General features: G+C 37.4%; 1 protein-coding gene across 1 annotated transcript in view; it reads left to right on the top strand.

The window, feature by feature from the left end:
• Positions 1-22,910, top strand: part of atp11b (ATPase, class VI, type 11B) — a 44,044-nt gene that overhangs the window by 19,679 nt on the left and 1,455 nt on the right. The window contains 19 exon segments of the mRNA XM_015404246.1: positions 283-433; positions 1,202-1,399; positions 2,374-2,532; positions 3,341-3,525; positions 5,174-5,242; positions 5,574-5,647; positions 5,798-5,901; positions 6,570-6,751; positions 8,334-8,537; positions 8,977-9,130; positions 9,555-9,657; positions 9,752-9,897; positions 10,072-10,131; positions 10,592-10,719; positions 10,912-11,050; positions 12,763-12,828; positions 13,812-13,915; positions 14,570-14,735; positions 22,692-22,909. Of these exon segments, the coding sequence (XP_015259732.1) occupies positions 283-433; positions 1,202-1,399; positions 2,374-2,532; positions 3,341-3,525; positions 5,174-5,242; positions 5,574-5,647; positions 5,798-5,901; positions 6,570-6,751; positions 8,334-8,537; positions 8,977-9,130; positions 9,555-9,657; positions 9,752-9,897; positions 10,072-10,131; positions 10,592-10,719; positions 10,912-11,050; positions 12,763-12,828; positions 13,812-13,915; positions 14,570-14,735; positions 22,692-22,909 (2,610 nt within the window).

The following is a 22,910-nucleotide window of genomic DNA, read 5'->3' on the forward strand; positions in this document are numbered from 1 at the left end:
GCTCCTGCTGCTCAAAACGCGCTGCTCCTGCTGCTCAAAACACGCTGCGGGACATTTTGCTGCGCCTTGAGGCGCGTCAACCATTGACTTTGCATGTAAACTAGCTGCTCCTGCTGCGTGTCAGATCTAAACTTGTACAAGCATAAAAAATGAAGCAGCAGACACGTTTTTGCTGCTCTTACTGCGTTTGGTGTGAATGTAGCATGAGGGAAGAAAACAGACTTCTCATTTGGAGGTGGTGCTTTTTAAACATTCCTTTTTCATGTTGTCGTTTTCTGCCAGGTCCATGAATACCTTCCTGATAATCTACCTGGCCATTTTGCTGTTTGAGGCGATCCTCAGCACTATTCTGAAGTATGCCTGGCAGGCTGAAGAGAAATGGGATGAGCCTTTCTACAATCAGAAGACTGAGCAAGAGAAAAACAGCAGTCCGGTTAGTCTGCTTTGAGTTACTTAACAGATGTTTTTTTTGTAACTTTTTTGCTGTTAAGCTTTAAAAATGCATATTTATTTTGCAGTTTAATTTTTCAGTTTAAATTTGTACATTTTCTTCTTGAATGTCACCAAAACACAACAGACCAGTTTTCTTCTCCAGAGAGAGTGCGTTGTTAATTATAGGATAATGATCAAACCTACAGGTATACACCAACGCTGCAGAAGATTTTGTGATGAGGTATAAAAAGGAGTGCCTATCAGTAGCACTGATCATTGGCATGTCCACCTGTCTGTCTGCTCTATCACTCAGTCTCTGCATCCTTACTTAGCAGAGCGCGAACTTTTAAACAATGCTTGTAGACAGTTTTTGAAATTATGAACTACTAAAAATGTCTACAGTGGTGGATATTTTTTGTCTCAGTTCAGGAAATAGTTATGATTTTTTATTTTTTACTTTGTTTTTCACAGTTTCCTATCAGTTCAAACATACAGTACTATAGAACAAACTATTAACACTGTTGTCTCATTTGCTGTTGTCTCTCTTTGCTTCTCCTTTCTTGTCACATGCAGTAATTACCTTCCTAATAGGAATGGATTACCCGGCCTGCTTTTATTTAGGAGGATCAGTGCTTTAGTTGTATCACTCTATGTGGCAGGGATTTATATAATCTAGTCTTGGCTCTTTTGATTTCTTTCTTTAATTCTTTCCTCTTTGTCATGTTTTTGTTAACATATGGCCATTTCTTTTTCTCTTATTCTCCATCAGATCCTTAAGTTCATATCAGACTTCTTGGCATTCCTGGTGCTCTACAACTTTATCATCCCGATCTCACTGTACGTTACTGTGGAGATGCAGAAGTTTCTGGGCTCCTTCTTCATTGGTTGGGATTTAGACCTTTACCATGAGGAGAGCGACCAGAAAGCTCAGGTCAACACTTCAGATCTCAATGAAGAGTTGGGGCAGGTGAGGAACATGACTGAAAATGAAATGCAATTAGAATTTTTATATAAATGATTATGGATGTTTCCGTTCTGAAGTTTTGTTTTTTGATTTGATCACCATATCTTCATTTTGAGATCAGCCACATGTAAATATTTTCTAAGTAATAACCTTGTTACTTTTTTGCTGACTGAGTAATAAAATGCTCACAAAAAAATGCTATTTATAAATGATCACTATTCTCTCAGTCCTACCTCCTGGCTGGTCATGGTGGTATGTGTCCGAGTGACATGCTGTTATGATGCGTTCCATTTGAAGTCACAATTCAAAATATCTAGTAAAACCATTGTCATTGTTATGTTTGTAACAGTGGCTATGTACAAAAAATGAATGTGAGTATTCACAAGAGAGAAACTGGAGCACAATTTTCACACTGTTTAAAACTGAGAAATATTATTTTACCCAAAAGTGGGGCTATGATATAAACACAACAATGTATTGTTTGAACCATTAGGAAAATTGGGCCGCAGTTTCAATATCTCTACCTATAGCAGGCAGAGTAAAGACCTTATTTGGCCAAATGTTGCAGAACTAAGAAAGTTTGCAGAAAATGTTAAAAATTTGTCATATAAAGTTTGTGTGCAAGTTAAATAACTAACATTGCTAGCCATTATGGCAGTATCTGAGGTTTTCCAGGAAGTCCAATAGAAAAAGAAAAGGCGCAATTATTTTTTCCACTTATCCTGATGCTCTACTGGAGCCTCTTAGTTGTTCCTTTATTGAGCTCCAGAATAGTCTTCCTCAGTTATAATGAAAGATTCCCAATGGTGGCTTCAGCCTGATATCTAATTGAAAAATCTTTTCTGTAATAAAGATATGATTTTATTTACACATGCAGAATAATAACTATTTCTAAATAGAAACTGTTAATGCTCTGTTTTTGTTCCAAGCTGCCTTTAACTGTTTTCCCATGCGTGTTTGTTGTTTTTATTTCATAGGTTGAGTATGTGTTTACAGACAAGACCGGTACGCTAACAGAAAATGAAATGCAGTTCCGCGAGTGTTCAATAAATGGCATCAAGTATCGGGAAATGAATGGCAAACTGGTACCAGAGGGGATGACTGATGATTCACCAGATGGTTCTTCACCTCGTCTGGTAATTCAGAAAACCAACATTTACTTTTATATGAAAACTTCTGTCCAGTCTAAGATTTCCACTGTCCTGTGTTAAAGTACAAAGTATCATTTGCTTTGTTTTAATATAGCATCCTATTCAATGGATTGGAATATTATTAAAAGGTTTGCTTAATTCAGGAACTTAATTCACTAAGTAAAACCGATTTTAAAGATTAATTACATTCATAGTAATGTTTTCAAGCTTTAATTATTTTAAAGCCGATGATTTATTGACAGTTAAAAATGATATTACATAACACAAATAGAAAACATTATAATTATAAAAAAAACTGACTTCAGTTTATGTAAAAATGTTAAGGTTTATTCTATGAAAATAAAAAGCCTGAACATAATAAGCTGAGCTGTGGTCTTAAAGTAATCCCAGACCTATTGACATGTTAATTGATGACTTTATAACTAGAAAAGCTGCAGCTAATTATATAAACTGGCTATACATGTGCTAATAGTTATCAACCTGTTTTTTTGCCACAGGAAGGTGTAAATACTGATGCTTGAAGGCTCATTTCTATAAAATGGTGAACACAGTGTTTTTAATTAGGATCTCATTGCCCCTCTATGCGTTTGAGAAATAATTTATTTCTAAATATAGGTTCGGTTTTAAAATTTGCTCAGTTTACTGGTTTATATAGAATTTTTGTTTATTCCCCATGTTTTTAATCTGCATGGACTGCAACACAAAATAATTTTTTATCCCTCCACATAGTTTTTAGAATAAAATCTTTAAATGCTTCATCTGTACATCCTCCTTATTTTGTTTCTCATCACAGATAGGTGATGAATTATTATTCCTCAAGGCCGTGTCACTGTGTCACACCGTTCAAATCAGCTATGACCAGCCAGATTCCCTGCTAGGAGGGGACCCGTTCTCCCACGCCAATGGTTACTCCTCTAATCACATGGAGTACTACGCCTCCTCACCAGATGAGAAAGCTTTGGTAGAGGCAACAAAGAGGTATAGTATTATGACTTTAAAACTTTTTACTCCATCTTTGTCCTTCTAATTGCCCAAGGCCCTGAAACTTACAAATGTATCCTCTCTTTGTATTTTATTACTTTGGTGAAACTTTAGACTGTGTTGGTTTATTGGATTAAAATGAACAGGGTAATCCTATTTAGAAGTCCTTTGGAAAGGCTCCAAAATCCAAGAAAAAATACTGTTAAATAAGAGAGTCATGCTGTTTATACTAATCTTAATTTAGAATCTGTGGTGGTTTTACTTTAGGTGAAGCAGTAGGTCATATTATCTATCTATTACTATATCAAATGTATATGGATCCAAATTTTTAACTTCATGCCAAACATTGCTGCAGAGTTTTATAGCCAGATAGAAGCAGAGTCTGGGCTTTTTATGACAGCCTGGTGCCTAGTAACTTGTTCATGTTGGTGTCAGAAATTTAACACGGATAATAATTACAGTTTCTGGAGTACTTGGAGACCTTTTGTGGAGTTCGACAGGTTGCTCAGGTGGAGGCATAAATCATGTTTTTAAATGGTGCCCCATCAGTTCAGTTTACTTACTTACTTTGTTTACTTTGTGAGAAATGAGAAATAATTGTTATCCTTCTCAGTCCTCAATAGAAAAATATTTATTATTTTTAATCAAATCTGTCTGACAACTGCAAACTAGCATGTTTTTACTATTGTTTTGAAAATGTATTGCATGGACAATCTCCCATGCAATACATGCAAAACTATATGATTCCCCCAAGATTTTTGAGACGGTCTCTTTGTTGTCATCCTTAACTTTAGAATACACCCAAACATGGATCATAGAACTGGCTGAGCCACTCCAAAACTTCAAAGTTCTTGTCAGATAGTTGTAAATGCTGACTAGTAATGGTAGTAGTTATACTGATATTTATTGTAATTTTCATGAAATACTACAGTAAAGGCCTGCCTTACCGTGCACGGGGCCGCCGATGTCAGATCGGGTTTGGTTGCTCTGTCCCCGTTGGCTCCCTGCCCCCGTCCGCCCTGGTTCCCGGACCAGCCCCAGAGCTCACGGCTCGGTTCAAGTGCCCGGTGTGATTCGACTACGTGCTGCACTATAGTTGACCAAAATCCCAGACATTTTTTTAGGTATGAAAAGTAGGACATGTCCAGGAAAAAGAGAACGTCTGGTCACTCTACCTTATAAACAATTGGATTTTTTTCAATGAGTGAGTGCTTTTTGCTATGATGAGTCTTTGCTCGGTAGCTTCGCTCGTTGTAAACCAACCAATCAGCACACAACTCATCTAAATATTCATGAGCATACCATAAAAGGAAGAAAAAAAGTCGTTTCATTCTGGGGCTTATAATCAGGCTTGCATTAGGGCTCATAGAACGAAAAATATGCCATTTTCAGCCCCACCAATGTTACACACCCTATACAGAAAATTTAAGGACCAGCACCAAATAGCCTAGATAACCATTCTATGACCCCTTTAAATTCTAATAACCCTTAAGGAAGCAGCATTCTGTGTAACAGATTAATATCAAAGAACCAAAAAGCCTTATCAGAAAGCTAGCACACGATTAAATGGTTGTGCAACATTAGAAGCTCAACTATTTATCTCTGCTAAGAGTTCTAATGTTGTAGTTTATTCCTTTCTCTTCAGAATTGGAGTGGCTTTCACAGGCAGCAGTGGAGATACCATGGAAATCAAAACTTATGGGAAATCTGAGAAGTAAGTCAGTGTTTGGAAACATCCAGCTAATTTTAAATGGGTCAAATTCAACAACAAGTTAATGAATTGAGCAGCCAAGAAGTGGCACCAATGTCTTTTGTGTAAAATTCAAATTAAATCATACCACTTATTAAACTGTTTCTTTTTTTCCAATTCAATCAAATTTCATTAGTTTTTCATACATTATGTAGATGTAAAAACATACCCAAACAATTGAGTATGCAGTGCAGATATACAAACCAGAGTGTGAAACTAAATTCTTTATGTTTAGAATGAAATTAGCTATTTAATTTTCCAGAAATTGTCAACAGGATTTTTCCTTAACCTGCAGGTATAAACTGCTCCATGTCTTAGAGTTTGACCCAAACCGTAGGAGGATGAGCGTCATACTGCAGACTCCCTCAGGTAACATTATCCGCTTCAGCAGCACACTGTGTTTATCATGCTGCCAAAAACATAAAAAAATCTACAATAGCGTTGGGATGAACCCATTTGGAATACAGGAAATTGTAATAAAGGATACTAATGTCTTTTTTTTTTCTTTTTCCCCTGAAGGAGGAAAAGTGCTTTTCACAAAAGGTGCTGAGTCTGCAATCTTGCCTTTCAGCACTGATGGAGAGATTGAAAAAACAAGATTACATGTGGACGAATTTGCCTTGGTGAGAAATTAAAATTCTTGGTTTTAGCAACAAATGGGATGCAACTCCACATCGTTTCCATGAATATGCATATCATTGCAGTTTAAGAACAATACAGTATAACATGGCCTATGCCATATTTTGTGAAAATTTAGACATTTCAAAAGCTTATTCAAGCATAGCTAAAATACTGACATTTAAATTATCTTTTTTTTTTTTAAGATCGTAAAAATAGCATTTTAGTAGATGTGTTTCTTTGATTCATGCATCTGTTGTTTCTGTGCGTAAGCCTGGCATTTAGGAATGATGCAGTGATTACGCCATGCTCTGTTGCTCTTTATGCCCACACACAAGCAGTCCTCCTTCCACATCATATCGTCAGATATTCGACCCCAGAATTGCTGCTCTTGTCTGGGCTTTATGTGGTCATCACGCCTTAAGGCCACTTTAAGGAATTAAACCCAATCTGTGATATTTTTCATTTAATATTTTTGTTGTTTTTGCCTTCCTTTATACATCCTTTCATCTCTAATCCACATCCCCTTTATTTAATATTATTCTTTTAAAGAGCAACATTATTGTCCTGCTTTATGGTTTAGAGAAGTTTATTTTCTACATGTATTTATATTTACTCCCTCGTCCCTATTTTTATATAACCTTTCATCTTCCATCTCTTTGTTCCAATGTAGAAAGGTTTGCGTACCCTCGTTGTAGCATGTCGCCACTTCAGTCCAGAAGAGTACATCGATGTGGACAAGCGCCTGACTTCTGCTCGCACGGCTCTGCAGCAGAGGGAGGAGAAACTACAGGAAGCTTTTGCCTACATCGAAAGAGATCTGCAGCTCCTGGGAGCAACCGGGGTGGAAGACAAGTATGAAAAACATTAACATAAATTTCCATTCTAATTTTCCTTCATATAAATAGTTCATATGGAAGTAATGACAACTCATCTCAAAGAAATAATAAGCAATAAGTTATTTGAATGCAGTGATGATTCATTTAATTAATTAAATAAGTTGAAGCCATAATAAACAGTATATACAATGATTTAGTTTATTTGAATATAAAAAAGTCAGATAAATTGTTTGGAAACACATTAATAGTATATTAGTGCTGGATGCCAACTTCTAACAATCAGTTGGTACTTCTTTTCCAGACTTCTTTGCAGACCATTGGTTCATTGATTTGTGAATTGATCTTTACGGGATTTTTTATTTAAAAATTAAAGTACAATGAAAATCTTATTTCACTTGGTAAGACTGTGTATTTTATGAGGCTTTTAATTTAAAAACATTAATTTCAAAGTTTTGTACAATCTATATCTTATAAATCATCATTAAAGCACACTTTAAAATAACGCATTGGTAAAAACGCGGATCTTACAGAGAAGTTAGACATTTTAATTGTTCATCATTGTCATGTAATTTGGAACACTGGACATATATTAGTTAAGGGATATAAAATGTATTTTTTTAGTCATTCATATACTTCTACTGTACAGTTAGGATATGTTTTCCTGGTCTCGCACCAATGGCATTTTTTATTACATTGCTTTTAAGTTTTGCTTTCTGTTATTACTTGTGTAGTTTTCTCTTTTCATCTGACTTGTAACCAAATCCACATTTAAAAACTCAAAGTGTAATTTTTGTCCACTCTATTACAACTAATTGAGGATAAACCACAGTTCTTTAGTTCAAGTTCTTGATGTCTGGCATCCTGGCATCTTTGCTTCCATACCTAAATCAGAGTTTTGAATTACTTCTTCAATATGCAGCCAGGATCTCCAGAGTCCTGCTAATGACCTAATTATTTGACTCTAGCGTGTTGCTGCAAAACCACATGTAAAAGAGTCCAGAAACTGGACCTCAAGGACTGAAATTGAAGACCCTTGATATAGATGGCTGCTGAAAGCCACCATAATAATATACTTTATAGTTTTTAGTCCACAGAGAATTACAGACGTCACCAATATGAGTCTGTCTGGATCGAGCTGTTGCTTTGTGTCCTGGCATCCACTCACCATCTGCTCCTAAGCCTCAGTTTCTCACACTTTGTTTATCTCTCCATGCTCTCTCCTCTCTGCTTTGCTCCATTTGTGCTTCTGAAATGAGTTGCTCCCAGGGCCACACATGGTCATGATTAAAGGGTCGCCTCTGTTATGAAAGTCATGACTAATATTCTCTTCAGTTCTCAGTCTAATATTTTAAAAAAGCTGTTTTTGATATGAACAGTCATTGCAAATCATTGGAACGGCCCTTATTCCCTCAAGAAAGATGCATCATACTTCCGTGTTCGGAAGTATGATGCATCTTTTGTAGGCTGGAAATGTGAGCAATCCAAACAATGAGGCGTTCTTCTTCTTAACACTCATTTATTATAATAATTTATTTCTCACTTGGCCTTTAAGAACATAACATATTTTCACTGAACACAGTCTCCCTTGTGCTCCACAGACTTCAAGACAAAGTTCAGGAGACAATCGAAGCTTTGCGCCTGGCAGGAATCAAAGTGTGGGTGTTGACAGGAGACAAACACGAGACGGCAGTCAGCGTCAGCCTGTCATGTGGCCACTTTCACAGGACCATGAACATCTTGGAGCTTCTGCAGCAGCGCTCCGATAATGAGTGTGCAGAGCAGCTACGCAGACTGGCCCGGAGGTGGGAACCATACTCATACTCTTTTTTTTTTTGCTTCTTAATGCATCCACGCTCTGAAGCCGATCAAAACAGATGCTTGTATTATTTTTATAAATCATAATACACACGGGAGCATGAGTCTGTGTTCAATTAATGAAAAATGATAACAAAACCATTTTACAATGAAAGCACTTATTTCATGCTTCTGTTTGGGATTTTATTGGAGTTGGTGGTAAAGTGGAACTAAGAAGCTGAGCATAAACTACTGCAAGCTTTGACTCCTCAGTGATACAGGGTTCAAATAACTAATGAAAAGCAATGCAACTCTCTGACTCAACAACTGAGTCAAATATTAGCTGATAGTGAATTGTAGAATCCAACATACTAGTATATCTTTTCATAGTTCTCTTCCTTGTGTGTTTGTGTGATTGTCTTCATCTTTTTCTTTTTTTGTTCGCAGGATAAAAGAAGACCATGTTATTCAGCACGGCTTGGTTGTAGATGGAGCTAGTCTGTCTTTAGCCTTGAGGGAACATGAGAAACTGTTTATGGAAGTGTGTAAAAACTGCTCAGCCGTGCTCTGCTGCCGTATGGCTCCTCTTCAGAAAGCAAAGGTAAACGCCTACTGCTCTTTGCTGTATGTCACATTAGTAGACAACCTTCTGCTCTAGATTATCACATCTTGGTCAGACATTTAAACTATTGCACAGTCTCACCTTCTCCACCTTTGCTACAGGTTAGTGTTTTTTTTTTTCAAATGCTCTGCAGGGTTAAATTAGTGAGTTTGTTTTCCAGAGGCACTTGTTGCTGAAGAGAAAAAGATGTTGCGGTTAAGAGGTTGCTCTTTTGAACAGGTGCCGAGCTCACTATTAGAATTGGTTATTTCTTGATGATGGCCATCCATCCAATTTAACAGATCAGTTTGTTTTGGTAATTTTAAGGAAATGTTCAGAATCAAAGCATCATTTATTTTTTTTTATTTTTTTATTTTTTTTTTTTTAGATGTTAAGTGTTTATTGTTTCTGTTTTTTTTTCCAGGTGGTCCGTTTGCTAAAGACCTCCCCAGAAAAGCCAATAACATTAGCTATCGGGGATGGAGCAAATGATGTCAGCATGATACAAGAAGCTCATGTGGGCATAGGTAAAGGCTCACATAATCTTCAGTAATACAACTTGAAACCGTGCAACTCTTCTGATTGGTTGTCTGAACTGTGCATTTATGGTTGGATCACCAGGCATCATGGGGAAGGAAGGTCGACAGGCCGTGAGAAACAGTGACTATGCAATTGCTAGGTTTAAATTCCTGGCTAAACTACTGTTGGTCCATGGTCACTTCTACTACATTCGAATAGCTACTCTTGTACAGTACTTTTTCTACAAGGTAGGATATGTCTCCATTGACCGACAATGTTTTCCCCTCTGCAGCTTTTCCAAGAACAATTACTTTGACTCATGGTGTTTTGGAACTAAAGCATAAGTTGTGTACTGTATAATAATCTATCTGTTCTCACGCTGTCATGTTTAAGCATTTTTTTTGTCTTTCCGTTTCATCTAGAATGTGTGTTTTATTACGCCACAGTTTTTATACCAGTTCTTCTGCTTGTTTTCACAACAAGTAAGTCTAATTTAAATATCCTTTTTCCTGTTTTGTTTATGTAAAGGTTTTGCTTCTGGTTTTGAATATTTTACTTTATTTCCTAAAAGGACATACTTTTTATAGAACGTCTGTTCATATCTAGTGTATTTTCCTTAATTTAGAGTGTCTAAAGTCAGAGCATTTTACTGCCCCTCCAAGATGTATTCCCTTTCTTTAAAGTCTGTTAATACTTTTACAATTGTCTTTCAGTAGCTTACTTGACTAATACAATATTCTTTTAGAAAGCTAGAATAAAAACACTAACCATAAGCTGTTATTCTCATAATTCCCTGTTCCCACATACAATGTGTGTTACTCAGTGGGCATCTTACTAACTGTTCAGCTCTAAATTCTGTTGTTAGTAAAACCTATTGTGAAGAGTTGGAGCCAAAACTCTCAGCTAATGATTTTCTGTTGAAATGCTCTCTGTCCAATCCAGACTCTGTATGACAGTGTTTACCTGACGCTGTACAACATCTGCTTCACCTCGCTGCCCATCCTTGTGTATAGTCTGTTTGAGCAGCTGGTCCATCCTGACATCCTGCAGAGTAAACCGTGCCTGTACAGGTAAGGCCCTGTGTCAAGTCCTGGTCTACACTATAATGTAGTATTCACTGCTAGGAAATGATCAGCAGTTTTTTATTTATCTGAAAATGAATGAATGTCATAAAGGACCAAAATAAAGCTAGTTAGGACCTAGAATTAGGATTCATTAAAGAGATTGAATTTCAGAAATTAAACTCTTTGTGTTTTCCACAGAGATATCAGCAAAAACTCTCTGCTGTCCTTCCGGACGTTCCTGTACTGGACTGTGTTGGGCTTCAGTCATGCCTTTGTGTTTTTCTTTGGGTCCTACATACTGATGGGGGAGGACACCACACTCATGGGCAATGGACAGGTCTGTTTGTCAGAGCATGTGGGGAAAAAGAATTCTTTAGAAACTTCATGTATAAGAATTGTATTTATGAAGCTAGAAAACAGTAGTTCAAGCCATAAAGCCCTGATATTGAGTTGATTTTAGATGTTTGTGTTTGTGTCCTCTCAGTGGTATTGATATTATTATTGAAGGTAGAGACAACCTGCTGCTATTTCAGTACCATTCCCTTGATGTTGCTGTTTTCTATCTCTAGATTGTCTTTTTTTTTATTAGACAGTTCTTTCATTCTCTCTTTATTCCTGCATCATATCTTTCCATCTTTATTTTAGTTGGTAGTTTGCTGTTTCTGAATGCACTCACTTTGATTACTCTCGTTTGGTTGTCTTTCCTTCCATCTTTGGTTGATTATGCGTTTTCCTTCTGCCTTCACGCTGTGCATGTCTTCAGATGTTGCGAGCTAACAGGCAGCTGGTAAGAGTCTGCTCTATAGTTGAATGCATGTCCTTGGGAGGTTAATATGAGTACTCATGAGGATTCATCAGCATCCTGTCTATTCTTAACAATTTTCTCCAATATGGGTTCAGATAGATTTCTATGCCAAGCAGCTATCTTTCTTTTTTTGTAGTCATTTTGTTGTATAAAGCCCTCTTTTTTTAAAAAAAAAAAAGCTTGTTCAGTAAGATGTTTGTCATAGAGCCACACAAAGCAGTGTGTTATTGCAAAGCAGATGGAAAGTGGCAAATGGTTTTTAATGTTTCTTGGAATAAAATACCACGGCATCTGAACATTTTTAGGAATATTTCTTTACTGGCTTTGTGGATTACATATTGGGTTATTCTCAGTCAGATGCAGTGAAGGAAATGTATAAACATGACTTTAAAAGTCGTAATGCTTACTGTGGGCCCATTTTAAGATATGCTTTAATCTAAAAGGTCTCCTATGTAGTAGGGTGGGGTGATATGGGCTTAAAATCTCATCAGGATATTTTTTAATACCATTGTGATAAAGATAATGACAAAAACACTCATCAATTCTTTTAAATCATTCTTAGTTAACTGTATACCTGTGACTGCATGTTACATCAATCATAGCCCCATAATGACAAATAATGACCTTGAAAAAAAAAAATACAAAATTTAAAATAGGCTCCTAAAGAAACCTAACTATGCTTTGACTTCTCCACAGTTGTATCTCAGATCTGTCTGCTTGTTCCTCAGTGTCTGTGATAGTGATTTTTCACCAATGTTCTCCAACTAACTTCTCAGGTCTTCACAGAACAGTTTTATACCAATATTAAATTGTAGAGTAGAAATAGTGAATTAATTTCTTTCAACTTGATAATGTCTTGCCTTTACATAAAGTCACTAAACATACAAACAACAGATGCAAAACAACAGACAACTTTCTCAACCAGGCCTGCTGCCTTTAATAAGATCCTTCATTCCTGCAAATCTGCTAATATAAGCATGAATCTGCTCATATTTTCCTCCCTGTCACGACACCACACTCTTGATTTTTCCTAAAATAATACCTTAAGTTGAAGTAACTGCACCTGACATTTTTTTTTCATCCATGATATAAATATCTAGGTGATTAAAATAATAAAAAAAGCTTTTAACCCTATCAGATATTCTACTAAGACTGTGCATGTTGGCTGAGCTTCTTTCTCATCATAAAGTCTGGTAAGCTAATGATGAACTGCAGCTTTAGATAATCCTTGTCTGTTCTTCCAGATGTTTGGGAACTGGACGTTTGGAACACTCGTCTTTACTGTGATGGTCATCACTGTGACTTTAAAGGTAAATATTAAAGAACCTTAAAATTAAAGAAATTTAGGAATTATTTGTATTATTGCTGTCGAGATAATTAACCCTAGTTTCAAAGACAGTTAATTTCCCAAATGCTTTGCTTTAAGTAGTAAACATAGAGTCTAAACACAGAGTTTGTGTAGTTTGGTCCAGATCAGTTCATTGAAACGTTATCTGGTGGTTCGGTTTCTTTTCCAAGCCAAAAAAAAATAAAAAAAATCTGTGGCTAAAAAAACCACAGAGTAGGCTTCAGTCAGTTGGTCAGATTTGAATGAGGTGAGAAGAGAATGTAAACACTGGAAGCAGATGCTGCCTTTTAAACTAGTACCAATATTGAGAATGTAATTTTCTTATAGTTCTATTATCTATTTATCCAAGGAGTAAACTGAATGGGTTCATGAGTCATAATGCCCCTCAAAAAACTCCCACAAAAAATAAAACATTCTGCATCATCCCAGAATGCATCACACACCTGGGAACATGTTGCAGAGATCAACAGTTTAAAAATATTCTTTATTCTTTTTACTTCTCTGCATCTTTACTAACTTAATCCAGACTCCTATTTCTTTCATTATTATTTCCTATCTGGAGGGGCTGTCCATATTTTCCCTAAATTTGCAAAATATCACACAGCACAGTGTTGTATAGTGCTGACTCAAGATCCTCTAACAGACAGGTTTCTCATCAATATGTGCAGATAAGCAGCTAAGTGTTTAAAAATAGAATTTCTCCAGCAAATATGCTTATTGAAAGTCAGTTTAAAACCCTTAGTTAGCCTTAGTTTAACCTGGTTTGGTCTGTCGAGACAGACGGGTCATTTGTAATGAAGTATGTGGAGAGGAGGATGATGTCAGTGAGCATTAACTGCTCAGGTCTCTTTTATAGCACAGAAGCAGATTGCCAGAGTTTATGGGTGCCCCGGCGGTTCCTTCATCAATTTTTTAACTTGACTTTTACTTTTCTCCATTTTGCAGCTGGCATTAGAGACGCAGTTTTGGACCTGGATGAACCATTTTGTGACGTGGGGCTCAATCGCTTTCTATTTCATCTTCTCTCTCTTTTACGGAGGGATTATTTGGTGAGAACTTCAATCTATACTGGGCTATAATCATGACATGTTGCAAAGTCTCAATTCCAAGTATTTGTATTGTTCTGTTCAAACAAATCCCTATTTTGTTCTGAAACAAATCCCAGAGAAGTCTTTTAATAACTTTTCTAAAGTAGTTGGAGGGTAGCCGGAATAATTGACATATGCAGCCTGGAAACTTTAGGATGAACAGTTTCCTATATAATCTGTGTTAAGACTGTCAGAGAGCCTGACATTGTGTATTATCTGCTGTGGTGAAATAACATATTTTTTTGTTTTTTGGGGTTTGTACCAGCATAGATAGAATCCTAGTTCTCCTTGTTTAACCAATCAAATCTTTTTTTTTTTTTTCTCCACCACTTGAGCTCATTTGGTTAAATCACAGACATCTTGGAGCCCTCCGAACAAAATTGGGCCATTTTTCAGCATCCTACGACATCTGTAATGTTTTTTTAGACTCTCTTGGGAATAATATTATCTGAGTGCACATTTCTAAGTGATGCTGAATCTGATGTAACGCTGAAAAGGGAAAATTTCCAGTATGGCTGCTGATCTTTTCTGTTGGTTTTATAACCAATCGAGTAGATTTGCCTCTGTTTAATAAAAAGTTAGCTCTTTGCTTAACCATGTTTGAACTCTCTGCAGGCCATTCCTGCACACCCAGGACATGTACTTCGTCTTTGTCCAACTGCTGTCCAGTGGTTCTGCCTGGTTCGCCATCATCATTATTGTCATCACCTGCCTCTTTCCTGACGTGTTGAAGAAGGTCTTATACAGACATCTTCGTCCAACCAGCACACAGAAGAGTCAGGTAATATAAATCTCCAACAACTAGATACCCACAGGTTGTTGTAATGAAGTCCAATAATTAACAAATATTCGATTTTTACTGTATTTATTCCAAATAATAATGCCTTTTTTTGCCTTGTATTGGGGTTTACATATAAAAATCAACAGCAGCAGGCAAATATTTAGCTTTTATTACAAAGCAAAGTGGCAGTTAGAAAATTTTACAGTTAAATGTATTGATAAAGTTTTGCAGATATATGCTCAACACTAAATTTTGATAAAGATTTAGATTGAGATCACAGTAGAATGAAGAAAAAAACAGCTTTAGGGTAATTACGTTGTCTTCTGTTGGCTTATTTACATATATTTATAATCTAGCTTCCTACTATAGCACAAATATTGCAACTGTATTTCTCATATTATAAGACAAACCTGGAAGTGAAAAATGTCCCGATTACCCCAAATGAACACGGCTTGTAAATAGAACTGTAGTTGAAGAGTTAATTTTTTATTAGCCTATTTGTTCATGACTAACCTGCTTCTTAACAGCAATGTAATCATGGTTATGTTTGATAATCGATGAGCAAACAGTGTCACCTCTGTTATCTTACTCTATTGATTTGTTTGTCTTGATGCTTCATGTTCTACTTCCTGTACTGGTGTCTGAAAAATTCCCAGCTCATTTCTTAGAAAATTTGCCAACTTTTTCCAGTCTGTGTGCTGTTTCTAGTTTCTACTTCAGCCTCCACCCTGTTTTGTCTTGAGTGTGTTAGGGTGTGTGTGTGTGTGTGTGTGTGTGTGTGTGTATGTGTGTAAACATGTCTGAAATCGTGTTTTTAAATGGGTCTGTGTGCGAGAGGAAAAGTTTGATTTCTAGCCTCTGTTTGTTTGTTCTTCATCTTACCCTTTGTTTGTGCTCTCCTGGTGTAGATGTATTCCAACCGAGTGGTCATAGGTGATGACTTCATCGCTCTGCAGCCTTTGTCCAGAGCCAAGAGCCAGCTGGGCAAAATTAGGTAGAAGATTTGAGATCTGTTGAGCCGTGGACTTCATACATCTTAGATAAATCCATCTGTGAAAACGCCTAACTGCAGGAGCGCTTCATGCAAATGCAATATTTCTTTTAAGGATGTTATATAAAAGTTTAACTGCATCTTGTTAGGTTGCATTTCTCAAAACCTTGTCTCTTTTTTTAACCGAAACTGGATAAATTATATCTTTCAGCAAACAGTTTAATTCTTAAAACTCTAAAAATACTGTAAGGCAGATAGATATCGCAGCTTTAATTAGTATTTTCAATTGTATTACTTTTTAATGATAAAGTCTTAATACTTTAAAATCCTTTTTAATCTCTGGACTTTTGGTATTTTACTCAAATATTTTACTTTATTTGTAATAATCAAAGTGTCGCTTTTAATTATCTTTATTCTCAGAGAGAAACATTGCTTTGCAGAATAAGTGCTCTTATATGTGCTCATTCATAATTCTTAGTATCAGTTGTCCTCAAGCATTTTTGATACCGGCTGTTAGTGTCGTGCTGTGTTGGAAGAGTAACGTGTCTGTGACAGCATGCTCTAAACTAGCCAATCAGCATTCTCTGTAGCTGGGTTCAGGAAAATATCAATGAGTTTGAGGTCTTGCAGAAGAAGGAGAATTTTAGCCTCTGCATGCATTACATCCTGGTAGAAACGCTGACACAAATGTGTCTCCAGACGTTCTCCTCACAGCATGATCCTGCCATTCCCCAACCCATCCACTGCATGATCAAATGCATGAGTGAATGAGTAGATTCATCATTTTATCTTCTTATGGAAATCCCACCTGATGTCCCAGAATATTGATTCTTTTCTCCTGCACTTTTCAAAATGTGGATTAGTTTTTCTTAAACCCTTAAGAATAGCCACGATGCCCTTCATCAGGATGTGTGATCAGATCTGAGCTCCAACCCGGCATGCCTCTCAGTTTTTAAGATGAGGCATGAAGCACACATGGTAACTTTATGTGTTGGTGCGATCCTCTTCACATTTTTTCAGCCCCTAGTCTTTAGAATGATTTCACGTTATAAGATGGCGTCTTTACCTCAGTCGTCCACCTGCATGGTTTTGGGTAGATCCACGTGTCTGGACTGATTGCTCAATAAGCTGCATGAGCAATTTTCTTTGGGTTTATATGAAAAGCAGCATGATACTCTTTTATTAGAAGCATGACAGATTGTCATTGTGGGTCCCTACAGACCAATGGCAAACATTTTGCACCGTCTTGCAGTTTTTCCAAAATAACCTCCTCAGAGTAGCATGAACTCTTGTTGAAGAAATTAAATTTCACGTAAAAGATGTGTGCTTTCTTACACATTTCAAAATGGCTCAGACAATGGTTTTTCAGTTGCTGTAGAAAAAAGTTTCAGTAATTTTTCACATTTTATACAAGATAGAAGGCCGTCATGGGTTGTCACGGCTCTGCCTTTTTTCAAGCTCTGAAAGAGCAGCAGGTTAATTAGCTCAGATACTAATAGATTTTTCCGTAAGCCTCTTCCACTGAGAAATCTTTTGTAATGCCTTAAGCTTCGTTCATTGGTTGCTTAGTTTTACAGCTGTCTCTAAATCAACATAACCTGCAGCCAGTCTACTCACTCGCCTTTTATTTTCTCTGTTGTGGGAAAATAAAAGCCCTTAAGTATATGTAAAAAAAAAAAATTATTGCCTCTTATAAAGCGTTGGTTAATAATCTATCAGGCTTAAGTAGGACGCCTATTTAACTGTGTTGTTAACATGATTTTACAGACACCAGTTGGCAGATAAGCTAACTTAGCTTGTGAAATAACAAACTGATGGTTCAGTTGCTAAGTTGCAAAGGGCACCAAGACCAAAAGTTTTTTTTGCCTAATCAGTTGCCAATTTAAAGTGCTGCCGGGACTGGCTCACTGATTAACAGGCCTCCTGCATATTGAATCATTTGTTTGTTGCTTAATAAGCAGCATTGATTATGTATCCACTGTACTCTGATATTTAGTCTTAAATTGATTCTAAATGCTGCAATTATCAGTTCTGTTGAACAACGTCCTCTGTTCCAAGACATTTCTTAAAGAAACAAGATATGGCAGCTATCACCGAATCGGTGAAATATTTGAGTATTGTGTGGAGGACTTAATGACGAGCATGGATTATTATTATTATTTTTTTTTATTAAGTTGGTTTGTGTCTCTGGCTAACCAGCAGTCTACCCAGGTGACTGGTGGGTAAGCCAGCAGGGCTGACTGTAAGCATCTTGTGTCCTTCAGATGGAGCAGGGTGAGGGTTCAGTCGGCCCAGAATATGACCCTGTTAAAGCCCAGCGGAGCCCAGGGGAGGACAATTGGCACCTGCTAGCTGCTTATCCTCCCCCTGCTGCCCCCGGCACAGACCCATGCTCCCCTAGGTAGTACCCTAATTTGTATTGCTCTTCACTGCCATTGTCCCTATTGTACTGTCACTGCCCTTGTTTGATCTGAGGTCCAACCAACCCTGTGCACTCCCTCACACCTACAGTAACCTGCACAGGCCCCAGCGTTTGCTTAAAAGCTACACCTCTGATCACTGTCCCATGGCTTTGTATTGCAGTTACTCCCATACTGCACTCTTTATTTTATTTGTTGTCCAGAGATAATGTGTGTCTGATGGTCAGTATCACTTTGTGTATGAATAATCACTCTTCTCCTTGCTCATAATTAACTCCATCCTTGCCTTCACCTCTATGAATGATCTCATGCTCCCAAGCCCAGGTGTGACTGACACTGTCCACACATGCCCCCACCATGATAGTGCCTGACTTTCCCTAACCTGGTCTCAATTCACCCCTCACTGTTATTGATCAGGTAGGGGTTTAAGACTGAGAGAATGCTGTTGGCATGCCTGCTTCATTTGTCATTGTTGTATTCTCATTCAGTCATCTGAAACAGCCAAACTTGTTGAAATGTCGTTATTTGCTTGTTTTTTTTGTTCCAAAAAAATCCCTTTGCAGTTTTCATTTTGGGGTATTATTTCCTTTATACTTTGCCTTTTTTTATAGTTCAAAATACAGTTAAGCCAAAATAAATTTGCATTATTGAGATTTATTGGGATATATTATGTATATTATACAGTAAGGTCCTTTCTTAATTACTATATTACGTAATATTTCTACCTATAAAGTAACAATGTTCTGTGACTGAGAATCTCCCTCCAATTGTCTGATATAAAACATAAACTTTACAGCAGTGTCCCCCATATTTAAGCACGCATTTAGCTGTTTATTTTGATAATCTTAGTGAAAGTATTTGCTAGAATCAAGCAGTAACCAGTGTTTTGGAGAAAATCCCAATCCCTCTGACCAATAGTCAATGCGGTCTGTAAATTGTTCACTACCAAACAAAAAAGCACTCCCACATAGACCCACCCAGAAGTTCAGCGGCCAGCTATTAGCTAATTATTAAACATGCCAAACTTGCGTAGAGGAAGTAGTCTTTGCTGTGTGCTGTTTTAGGTTTAGGATGAATATGTAACAGGGAGCTCCATCTGGATCAGAGTTCTGTCTTTGCCTCAAGCAGGGCCATTTAAGTCGTTGATGTTTGGAAGAAGTAGTAGACCTGATGAATGATCAGGGTCTCACAGGCACTAATCTGAGTGCAGCTGAACTGAGCCAAAAAAGAAAATCTCTGAAATTCTGAATGAGATCCTGAATACAAACACCCTCCGTACAGTGACTGTGCTCAGCCTTAGAAATGGATCAGAGCTTCATCATCCAAGGAGAAAAAGGAGAAGGCCTGCTGCTCCTCGACATCAAAAGTATTCAGCTGAGGTGGTTTGGGCATTTAATGGTTCCTTTAGAGGTTTTCTAGGAACTTGTCACTGGTAGATATCCAGTCCCAGAGCTTATTGGAGTACTTAAAGACTTAGTGGCCTGGATCCCATCTTGGGATCCCTCTGAATAAGCTTAGATCACCTTTAGGGTAATGGGATCTGGTTCCCTCACTGATCACTCTACCATCTTTGTCAAGTAAGAAGCTGGGAATAGACGGATGGAAATGTTCCCAGGACCTTGATTAAATGATATTTTATTGATAGACTTTGAGCTCCAACTGAATCAGATTTAGATTGGCAAAAATTACTCTGTAAACTTATGTTTAAAATTTCTTATATTGTCATTTTAGTCATCTTGCATAGAGCACGGTTCTATATACTGTTAAAATATTAAATATTTTACCAAGATCAAAATATCTTCTTTTCTGGACTGAGTCAACAAATTAACTCCAAGAGGATGTGCTCAATAAAGATTTCCCTCTGGGCATTTTATGGCAGAGATTTCAGCTGTTCAACCTCATGTGTTGGTTTGGGTTTACTGTGGGCAGAATGTTATTTGGCTTCCTTAGAACGGCGACAAGTTTGTTAGAAAGGCTTCTTTTTTAACATGGTTTTGTCAAAAGGGCTTTTGGACTCTTGCTTTAATGATTTATCAGATTTGTAAATGCTGATTTCTACTTAGCTTTATAAAGTTCAAAACAACCTCAGTCAGTTATTGGTTATCACCCACAGGATCTCACAAAATCATTAGAACTTAACATTTACTGCTGTGGTTCTGCTTTATCTCCATAATGTGGATAGGATATTCATCAAATAAGCAAACCCTTTTATAACCTTGTTACAGGCTACAGAGGCTAGCCTTGCATTTCCTCCTAAAGGCTCTTGGTTTTGAGAATGATTTATAAGGAGTTTGAAGTGTGTGTTTTCATGTCTGTAGCCAAGGAGTAAAAGTTTGGTTTGACGCCAACAGCGTCTCAAATTTCTGGTGCAGTAAAACATCAGAGCACGGTGGGATGCCTCTTTAGCAAGTACTGTTTTGTACTCTTTCTTAAAAATAAAATAGAGCCTATATATTGTTAAACTCCAGTCAAATTGAAATGAGTAATGTTTGTGTTAGTTTTCAGTTGCACTCAGAAAACAGAGACAAATTTGCCCCCTTTGCGCTGCAGTCATTAATTTCAACAAATAATTACCAAATCCCATCATTCTCCAGTGTGGCTGAGCTGTTAATCATTCATTGGGCAGCCAAGGAGGGTGCCCAGTCCACACAACAGGAGTGTAACCTCACACCACTCCTTTCCCTTTGCCTCTCTAATCCGAGCTTTGCCTCCTCTACATCACACACTCTCTCTGGGGTGCTGACTCAGACCAGAGGAACCATCTGATCCCGGATGTTTCTGGGCAGCAGCTCTTTTCTGCCATGTTTACCCTTGCATCACTGGCACACAGATAAATCTAATTCGTTGCTGAATCTATTTCAAACAAAACATGGACTTATGGCCATATGGGCAAAGGACTGTAGCCTTTGTACTGCCTAAAATCAAGAGTTTTTATATTTTCTTTTTTGTGTTATCTAAACCAAAATCTACTTCTTACAGGTGCATATTCATAAAATAGAAGATTGTTAAAAGCTTTCATTTTCTTCTGTAGGCCAGTACAAAAACCATGACTACCTTTTTTCTGTAAAATATAGTAACACACAAAAGTATATGTCTAATGAAAACAACATGTTTAGTTAGTCTTAAAGTTCCATTTAGAAATATTACTTAAAACTTGGTTTTGTCTGTTTTAATTCCGCCTGTGTTTTGGTGCTGAAAACCCAGGTTGGTTTAACACCATCTGCCCGCTTGGCTGCGTTGTTGGCTGAGATGTCTCCGATCTTCCTCTGGATGATTAGCACCATTGAGTCTTTATTGGATTTGGGTTTTCCTGGCCAGTAAAGGCATTGTCATTTAACCAGATATGGGTACTTATGGCAGAGCCAGAACTTGGCATCATGTACAGAGCTTATATTGCTTTGAAAAGATGACTTTAGACTTTTGAGCAGAGGTGCATTCCTGTTGGCAAAAGGAGGGAACCTCAGATGAGTTTGATAGTCGTAGCTCATGTCGTAGATACATCTGTGTGTTGTGCTATTGAGGCACCAACTTCACCTGCAGTCCACACCTTGTCCTTTAAACTCACAAAGGGGCTTGGCTTCCCAATGGTTTCAAGGCTGCAGCTATCTCTGATGCCTGCGCAGCATTTTTTAATGCAGTTTTCCCTTTAATCAATTTTCCAACGTCATGCTTTTTTTTGTTCAAATTGTGCTGTATAACACAATGTGCTTGGATACAGCACACTGTCAACACCCGGCCTCTTTATCAGTGGCTTTTTGTGGCATAGCCCACCGCTAGAGAAGACTAACACTAAAACAGCCTTCCCCTGGGATGTGTACAACATACTGCATATTAACATTGTCTGATAGAAGTTCTCATTTGGTAAATATATTTAATTCTCTGATAAATTGAGGAGTTTTATTTAGCTTTGGTCCTTAGGTATCAAAATGATCAGAAATAAACATATAAAAATGTCCCTCTCTGTATAATAATAAATCTTAAGTATAACACATTTCTGAATTAGATTACTAAATAAAATATATTTCTGAATGTATACTGTCTCTAAATAAGATGTTCCTGTGTAGGATTAACTGTAAAAACCCTTCATCGTTTGTCATGAAAGTTAAACTGTAGAAATAGCTGTTTCATTAACCTGATGAGGAGAGTCACTAATACATTCTGAAAGCAAAAATCTCTAAAATATTTTTAAAGCAAAGCTTTGTAGGTTTTATTCAGATTTCTTTTTTTGTGTAATGTTTTGTGTGTTTATTTTGGTCTCCTCTGTTGCATGTTCTGTGTGTTTTCCTGTTATTTATGGTCAGCATGCAGTTCATCCATATCCAGTCACTCCTATTGTCCAGCCAGTGGATGATAGAATGGATGAAATGACAGTTAGACTGTATTACTTTCCTGTTCTTCTTTTGTTTTTTTCCACCAATCTCCTCTGCTACATTTTCCCCTCCTCATTTTATATATTTACTAACCCATGCTTCCAGTTATTCCCATATCTCATCTAACCACCGTCTCTGGTTCTTCTGCGCTCACCCTATCTCTGCTCTCCTCTAGTCTCTACCAGCCCACCAGGCCCAGGCCCTCAGCTGTCTGGAGTCCCTGTGCTGCTACCAGCATGGGCAAAGCGGCTGTTCCCGCCTGGCCCTCCTCCTGGAACAAATGACGGGACAATGCAAGGCCAGCGTCAACAATTGCCACTCATCCAGCCGCAGCAACAGGTGGGGAGGACTGCAACGGCGACGAGGAACCATTATAATGAATTCCGATGAACCC

Source organism: Cyprinodon variegatus, unplaced genomic scaffold, assembly GCF_000732505.1.
Source record: "Cyprinodon variegatus isolate N-32 unplaced genomic scaffold, C_variegatus-1.0 Scaffold1675, whole genome shotgun sequence".
Lineage (NCBI taxonomy): Eukaryota > Metazoa > Chordata > Actinopteri > Cyprinodontiformes > Cyprinodontidae > Cyprinodon > Cyprinodon variegatus.